Source organism: Glossina fuscipes, unplaced genomic scaffold (assembly GCF_014805625.2).
Source record: "Glossina fuscipes isolate IAEA_lab_2018 unplaced genomic scaffold, Yale_Gfus_2 117, whole genome shotgun sequence".
Taxonomy (NCBI): domain Eukaryota; kingdom Metazoa; phylum Arthropoda; class Insecta; order Diptera; family Glossinidae; genus Glossina; species Glossina fuscipes.
In genome coordinates, this window is record NW_023998460.1 from 589794 (window position 1) to 598762 (window position 8969).

General features: G+C 30.1%; 2 protein-coding genes across 2 annotated transcripts; one reads left to right on the forward strand and one right to left on the reverse strand.

Moving 5' to 3' along the window:
• Window positions 1-5296: 5296 nt before the first annotated feature.
• LOC119640295 lies at window positions 5297-5882 on the forward strand. The gene is made up of 2 exons (XM_038038216.1): window positions 5297-5419; window positions 5489-5882. Exons 1-2 carry the CDS (start codon window positions 5393-5395, stop codon window positions 5855-5857), a joined length of 396 nt encoding a protein of 131 aa, XP_037894144.1. The 5' UTR covers window positions 5297-5392; the 3' UTR covers window positions 5858-5882.
• A 187-nt stretch (window positions 5883-6069) lies between these two features.
• On the reverse strand, window positions 6070-6761 carry LOC119640288 (U6 snRNA-associated Sm-like protein LSm6). Its single transcript, XM_038038208.1, has 3 exons — window positions 6667-6761; window positions 6301-6350; window positions 6070-6239 (listed from the first exon to the last, which is right to left on the reverse strand). Exons 1-3 carry the CDS (start codon window positions 6759-6761, stop codon window positions 6091-6093), a joined length of 294 nt encoding a protein of 97 aa, XP_037894136.1. The 3' UTR covers window positions 6070-6090.
• Window positions 6762-8969: the final 2208 nt, after the last annotated feature.

The following is an 8969-nucleotide window of genomic DNA, read 5'->3' on the forward strand; positions in this document are numbered from 1 at the left end:
CTCTTATTTTTAATCTTGTTTCAGAATAGATATTTTTTATTCTATTTGATGATAAAAAAAAATGTGAAAGTGCTTCCATATATGCTAAGGAAAATGAAGTAATTGTTAATTTTAATTCGTTCGATGTCCTAAGTTTAGTCGTAAATTTTAAGAAAAACTCTTTGTTTAGCCCACGTCAAAAGTGATGCGAAACGGCTTGTTGAAGTACTTGCTAGTTTTGTACGTTTAAACATTTTGGAGGATGTTCATGAATTTAAAACGAATATTTTAAAATAACATTGTTTTTAATGAAATCTTTTTATATTGGCAATTCTCTCATGGCACTACTAAATATATACATATAATCTTCTGCTTGATTTTTGCCCAAAATCCTTCTCTTATGCATTGAGAATTCGAAATGTACAACGCTTTCTTTCTTTGCTTCAATAATGGTTCTGGTCATCACTTGGAACATATTGGAAGACTTCGTAAAGTGAAAAATTTCAGAAAAAAATGATAAGCAAACAGCTTCGAAGAATTAAAACTTACCTCTGTTGTTATTGTGCAGGTTTTGAGCAACTGTTCTTTGTAATCAAATATGGAGAATATTTATAGATATATTCTTTCATTTTATTATTATTTATATTTTCACATAAAAATATTATGAAATTTTCTTATTATACTAATGCGATATATAAAAACGCTTTACGCACAATATATAACACAAAATTAGACATATAAATATTTAAAACGCTGACAACAACTTTTAGCTTCAAGCAGCTTACCGCAAAAAAATTCAGCAACGCAACATTGGGTCTATTTATCCTAGCCGACCCAAGAGATTTTTCTGAAAAGTAAACATATATAATAATTGATGCTGAAAACTGGTCAACAATCGTATTCCAACCATTTCAAATTAAGAATCGTTAACTTCACTCGCCAATTATGGATTTTTCAAATTTTTTCATTTTTATCAATGACGAAAGCAAGCGGACAAATTTGAAAATTAATTTAATATTTCCGAAGGTGTTCATGTGGATGAAAATCCCGGTAAATTAATTTAGTTAATTGCAGAAGGTCTACCTATAAACACCGTAATACGGATGAATAAATTCAATATTTTCTGTCGAAAACAATTTCAAATGAGCTCCACGAACAATCCACAATTATTGTCAATTTTCACTACAACACTATAACACAGATCAAAGAGTTAATATTTAAGTTTTCCTATGTCCTGCCTATCACAAGTGATGAGGCACTAGTCATGTTCTGCTATTTCGAGAGAATTCTCGAGTTCAAGAAACTGGCAAGCAAATCGAATATTTTCCACATCACCTTTTGTTTAAAGTACTCCTTAATTCAACCTAGAATAAGCGCAAATATGAAACAGCGTCGGAGAAGTCTTTCATAAAGATTTCAATCCTTTAAAATTGTTTTGTTTAAAACTTCTAATTCTTACTGCACTTCCTTCGGAGCGTCATAATTGTTTCCACAAAAATTGTATAAATCCATACACTATAAAATTTGATAGGCGCACCAAAAATTTTCCAATTTTGTAAACGTGCTATAGCATCGCCAGATGCTAAAGACCCGGTATCATTGATCAAAAACTGTTTAATACTATTGCTGCGGCCTTCCACCTATACAGAAAAATTCAATATTGTCTTTGAAGGAGAGCATTCTCTCCTTGCATTATTTGCCCATACGTACCCAATAAACAAATGTGTTATAGGATCATATTCTTCCGCTCTTGAAAACCCTACAACGCTTCGCCTAATACAGTGATTTGTTCACTTTAATGATAATACACTGTAAATTATAAGCAAAGACATATATTTCATGAGATTGGGACGGTAACCAAAATGGCAACTGACGTGGCCCACATTTAGCAAAGGTAGTCTACTTATTAAATATTTCATTATTTTTCATCTGTTTTGACAGAGAAACTAAGGTGAGCGGTGGCATTTTGTTTGTCAATCTAAAATTAAGCAGAAATAATTAAATAACTTATAAATAACAACAAATAACAGTAAAGATAAATGCAAATTTACCTTTGGAATATAGCGAATATTACTTCATTAAAAAAGTATTAAATAATTTTAAAATATATTTCTGTAAAAGAGAAGATTCGGGCAAAATATATTTCTGTAAGTAGAACAAAATACATGAACTTACTGTGGTAAAACGTTGAAACAATTCTTTTAAGATATACCTTTTTTGTTGGTCAAATAAATGACAAAACATAAATTTGTTCAAAACTTTCTCAATTTTCGTTTCTTTCTGTGACCGCACCTCAAGTATGTATATATATATATATATATATTTTATTTAAAAGATATTTTAGATAACTAAAATAAACTAAAATAATATGACGATTGCTTTACGTTGGGAAATTGTAACAGCTGGTAAAATAAGTCACAATTTTTGCGCTGCTTTAAGCACCTTACCATTTGATGAGCTTCAAAATGAGTGTCATTTTGTTAAAACGATTGCAAAGTGCAGAAGCAGACTTCTAAGACTCTATAAAGCGGATAGATTCTTGGCCTGTTTTAAGTTTGCAATGCACCTAAGTACGTTCGTCTCTCTATCTGCCTTGTAGTATCTATGGCAAGGATTCTCCCGGCTAAGAATTTGGAAGTGGCCTAAACTTTTCAAAGGACAACCACGCCAACAACGCCTAAAAAAATTAATTTTAGTTAGGAAAAGTCTTTGCCGAAATTAAATTTTCAAGAGGTGAGATGAGTTAGAGTTTTGATTCACAATCTACATTTTGTAGGGCCTAGAGCAATAACGTTGCTAAGATGTTCGCTTTTACTTACTGTCACACAAAAGCAGATTATAAGCATTTTCCTAAGCTCTTTAATTGCAATTGGTTCCCGAAACCTTCACAAGAAGGTTTTTCTAAGTTTTGTACAGGTTAGAATTTATGTCTTCATCAGCTAAGCTGCAAGTGCCTTTTGTCACTGGGAATTATTTCTTAATGGATTCTACAAATATAGATCTTTTATAATTTTCGTGTTACTTTTTGCGACATCCACGATGTGTTCTAGTATATTAGCTGCTTAGAAGTGTCACATGAATTATTTTTTGGAATCTTACGTTTAGCTCTCTTTAATTCGTCGAAAGCAGTTTGAAAAATTGTGACAGAAAGAGGTCTTTAATAACCAAAGGATAGTTATCCAAAGGTAAATGTTAACAGCTTAAAGTTATTATGAAAAACGAAAAAAAAACATAAGAAAATTATACGAAAGTATTTATACTGTTGCACTTAAATAATAATAATGATAATAAAATATGTTTTTTTTTCAAAGGTTTAAGTTAAAAAAATAACAGTAATACAAAAAATCTTTTTTTAGCAAGAAATCTCTAAACGAGTGTTTGTCATTTAACGCTGTTTCGCTCTCTCTTTCTTCCTATCTTCTTCATCTTCAATCTTATCATCGTCATCTTCGAGTCATCTGGTTAAACATTTCGTTCCCTTTAGTTATACTTAAGCTTATATTTATAATTATAATTAAATTTTTATTTATTTATTTATTTTTTTTTAAAGTTTAAGTAGAAATGTACGCGTTTGAGTTTGAAAAAAAAAAACTGTTCGCTTAAATTGTAGAATGCATAAATTTGGAGTTAGAAAGTAGTAAAGAAGGATTAATATTTCGAAAACAGACATATTTTCTTCTTTTGTTTGTTTAGATTTTTTTTTTTTTCATTTTCTTCGTTTAAATTTAATTTGTCAATTTCTCCCATATTAGCATGACCATGCATATGTTTGGAGTGACTAAATACGGTACTAGACCCTTATAAAAACCACGCATACGTTCGTACCTCCATATTTGTTTAATACAATCCCAACTTCCATTGTAATTGTGATGATGATCCTGTAGACGCGCTCTTACCACCGGATATGGACATGTTGCGGCCGCTATTAATTTTGATATAGCAGAAAATACAAATTCCATCCAATTGAGAATGTTTGAATAAATTTCTTTGCATGTATTGTGCACCTTTCGACAATAAGCGCATATTCGTTCTCAATAATTCAACAGGTCTTTGTAAAAAAGCCATCGATGCGAGATTTGTATGATACGCAGATGAATCAATAATGAGAAATTTTTGTGTATTCTTCCAAGTCTAAATTTCATCGCTTTCATCGTTTTATAACCATCAAACAATATTTTTTAACCCAAGTAATCTCACTTCCGACTTTTTTCACACTTTCATATGATCATCTATTTAAATAATTGAAAAAAAAAAACACTTTTTTTATATTGCTTTTCTTTTTTTTGTTAATACACCACACAGCAACTCCAATTCAGCTATAAAAGAGTGTTTTTAAAAATTTATAGAAACATTTTATACAAAAAAAGGAAAAATATAAAAATGTCAACGATACTCGAAACCGATCCCTTTTTTGTTTTGAGTAAATATGTATTTATTTGAATGAATTTTTGAAAAACAATTGAATGGAAGTTTTTACATTATATTAAGCTATTCAAACATGAACAAGTCACTAATTTCGTATTCTTTTCGTTCCGTCGTGCTGCGACGTCTGGACGTTTAAGATTTAACTACATTTGTTACTTTTACATGCTAATTGCACCCTGAACCTCATCTTGTTTGCTAGGAAGCTTTTGATAAGAAAATTTTTATTTGTACTGTTATCTAAGCTTTTAAGGGCGGAACATATTTTCACACATAAGTTGCGGAAACCATCAAATCAAAAGTGCGTGCGGTTCAAATTGTAAATCAGAAACCCATAGAATATGTAAATAAATAAAGCCGCCCGATTACCAATAATTATGGCTTACCATCTTACTATCGAATGAAAATTGTTTACAAACTGTTTAGATTGCAAATTGAGTTTACTAGATATAGGGAAGCATAAATTGGCTCCAGTTGAAAGTTCCTCTAAAGTGCATTTTCGGTTGCGCGCTAACAACGAAAACAAAGCATATAAGCCTGTTGTATCAAAAAAATGCTTTTTTTTAAATTTCTAACGCATGGATTCAAATTTCTTGCATAGTGCAATTTTTAGTCTGGCTAATAAAATTATAACCTTGAGCAACTTTTTAGATTTGGTAAAAGTTATGGGAATTGAGCGAATAGCTTCAATTTCGTATGAAGCCGTGACAAGTATAATAAATGGCGGCTGAACGCTATCAGTTACGTATGACATAAATAAGTGTATGCATATAAATATAAAGTGTTGCACAAGCAGAGACAACAGTGTACATACTTGTATGTGTACTCATAAAAACCATGCAGTTGTAATCAAAAGCAAAAATTAAGCAATTGTTTTGGTTCATTTATAGTAGCATATTGTGCAGAAATGTTTCAAAGGGTGGTCGAGATGACTAGTAGTTTTATAATCGAATTTAGTGGAATTTCATCCGAAGAATGGTGACAACACAACATGAGTTCCAATCATTGGTTATTGATGGTAATTATTGAATTTTTATTATTTGTTTTTTTTTTTTTCATTTTTGCATTACTTTTTCTTTTCATACAGCTTACCTTCTTTTATTTGTTTCAATTTTCTTCGCCTACGTTACATGACCTACACGATGTTATAAACTTTGCCAATGGGGACTTTAAGAATTTTAAATATTTTAAAAATCTACCAACTGAAAATCCAAAAACAGCGTCATCAGCTAATCATTTCTTGGAACATTTTCAGAAGAAAAAGGCTATACTGGACTATTTTGAAAATTTATTCTTTGGTAATTCTCCGTTCATACCGGAAAGTGAAATTCCCTTTGATCCTCATTTCGGGAGAAATTGGTGTCCATATCATACAAAACGTTATGGTTGGCGAGGCTATCGTTTGATAGACGCTTTAGGTCGAGGTGGTTTCAGTGTTAGCAATTATCTGCATTGAATTCTTTTCCTAAATGATCTATACATTTCGTTTTACTTTCAAGTATAGTTCTACAAAATTTAGGAAAGTGATACAGTATGTAGCAGTTCAAACTCGTTTTTTACTGATTTTAATTCACCTTACTTCTTAGATAATGTAGGGTATTTGTTTTTTGTTAACTTATTAAATAATTTATTAAGTTTAAATTATCATTTCTCTTAGTTTTATTGAATTCTTTTCAAAAATTGTTTTAATCAAACTCGTCGCTTTTGCGTGGATATATATAAAACATTATTGCCACGTATAAAAGCATCACCGTATTTATTTTTCAATTGACCATTTACATATTCCTCAGTCTGATCCAAAGCTATATTCATGTAGCCATCCAAACAAGCTAAAACTCCTTAGTAAATAAAATAAATTTATTGAAAATGGCACATGGCATTTTTATTTAAGCAAACAACCTCTATAATCGACACCACTGTTTAGTTTTACCACTACAGGCCGGCCAACGCTTAATACTCACGAAAAAACTGCAACTACTACTACTACTCTATTGGTTACTGTCTATATCGGTAAAGAGTTTTTTATAATAAATTCGATAAAACTACTTGTTCAATGCCAATATCGGTATAATTCGACGTGCAGTACAGCAAATGAAAAATAGTTGATATGGTAAAGCAGACAACGCCCTTGGGGCTAAAGATTGTACATAACCCAAAATTTTAATGCGGCCGTAATCCCATTAGCAGACAGTTGAAGGTTTCTAGGTCAACAATGAACAAATGCACGTTAATTAACAGTCAATATGTAATACACAAAATATTTACCTGCACATATCGGCCAATGGCGTGATAACTTCGCTCGGCCAACGCATCGTAAACAAATTTTTGATAATTAAATCGCGATATTCCAAACCGCCCATAGTTATGCCGTTGACTGTAAGAATTCGTCGGTCAGTAAGTATACGTGAAACTAGTGACAGTAAATCTTTCCGTCCGACACTTTTAGGTCTGCCACACGTAAATGATCTACATAACCTTCTAAAATCTCTGCTCGCTAGGAAATGTTTGTAATTCCAGACACAAATGTGTGAATAAATCATAAGTTTACCCATAAGAATCAGTTTGTTCTCCAGAATGTCACTGAGCTAAATAAATGCCGAGCATTTTATGAAGTATTTTAAAAATATCTGGAAATTGTATTGTATTGAGCGTATTTATTTGTTTTTTTAAAAGCAATGCTGCACTATCTGAAGGCATCTCCCAACAGATAAAAAAATCGATGAAAAAAGGTAAGTTTCATATTAAAGATTTTTTTTTTTGATTTGTTTGGAAATGGGTTGGACCAGTTAAGTTAATATTAGATCCATAATCCAGTAACGTAGTTGAAAGCCATTGATGATAATTTTGAGCATTGGTAGAGACTGATGCGACAGAGTGTTCAATATAAGAAGCTCTGCCCTACTGTCAAACTTTGCTTTTCGGTTCGGAGGAATATTTATTTTGTCCAGATGTTTTTTGTTTATAACGTGCGTTTTTGGTAACAACAACAAATGTCCAGGCCCTCGTCTTTGCAGGAACAAAAACAGATGTTTTTTGTTTGAAGCTAAATTGGTCATGGCTTGCTTTAGTTTGGTCTGTTTTTTTGCTTTGTTTTTGTTTTGATTTAAACGATTTAAGGCTTAGGCAGCCCATTTTCGTGATATATAAATTTTTCATTTGATATCCACAAAAACAAAGTTTAATTGCTTCCTCACATAATTTTGTTCAACGTATGGTTGATTTACAAAATGAATATAAGAATATATTTTAAAAGTTGATAAAAATTTAAACATCTAGGCCATGGAATGGACAAAAGCAATTGTCCTTTTTTATTTTTTGATAGTTCAATATCTTATTATTGTTTCTATTTCACTTTTGTTTGCCAAAAAAAAAAAACAAACAAAAAAGAAAAACCTACTTTTCATAAACATTTAAAAATATTCGAAATTTTTTCATTTTTTCATTGCTTGCAAGTTACATGTTGTGTTGATGTACTAACAATTTTGCTTAATTTATTTAGTGTATATTTTTACAAAATACGATAATTTATTAAAAAATTTTTTATTAAATTGTCGTATTTTTAAAAAATACGATAATTTATTAAAAAATCTTGTATAAAATAAAGTGGGAATTGCAAACATGTTTAAAATATTTTCTTTTTTCGAAAATTTCTTGCATGCATTGCAAATTTTTATTTTTACTTTATAAAAGATGTGCTCGTCTTCCTTTTTTTGTTTTTTTTTTCTGCTTTACGTTAAAAAATTTTACATAATTTAAAATACCTTTAAATATTTTATTTTGAAATACATTATTTCAACTATAATTCCATTACTCATTTTAAAAAAAGGAGAAAGAAGAAAATATTTCTAATTTTATCTTAAGCTATTAAATTTCAAGACCTTTTCGGCTTGCAAATGCCTCTCAATGCCTATCATTGCAGGAATAATAATAGAAAAAATGAAAAATGTTCAAGTAAAATAAGTAAATAAATATATTGATATTTGTTAAATTTTCAAATTTTCGTTATATTTGGTTTTTGTATACAATAACGATATTTTATTTAATTAGAGAATTATGCTACAGGTGTTTTTAGTAAAAAATTTCATGCAAAAGTGTCAAATGTAAACAAAAACAAGATAAAAATGTTGCGTGGAGAATTTTTGTTAACTTTTGTTTACTATTATTAAAAAATTTTTGGATTTTGGTAATTTTCAGACACATATGGGTTGATTTTGCTCATTTTGGGATAACTGTGGACTGATTTTTGGTAGTTTTGAGATAACTGGGGATTGATTATTGGTAATACTGAGAGTTCAATTTTTATGCTACAGGTGTTTTTTCATTGTTTTGCGGCGTATTGAAAATAACTCTGCGATGAACATATGGTGTAAGGAGAAATAAATGTTTACATCATTTTCGAGAAAATAAGATCAAATGCAAAAAAATGCAAATGAAAGCAAAACAAAAATACATAAATATTATTATGTATATTATGCTTAACTACTTGGCAGTGACTGTAAAATATATAAATTACTTTTTCTTTGGTATTGCAATTTTGAGGCAACATATATATATAAAGGGCGTTTTTG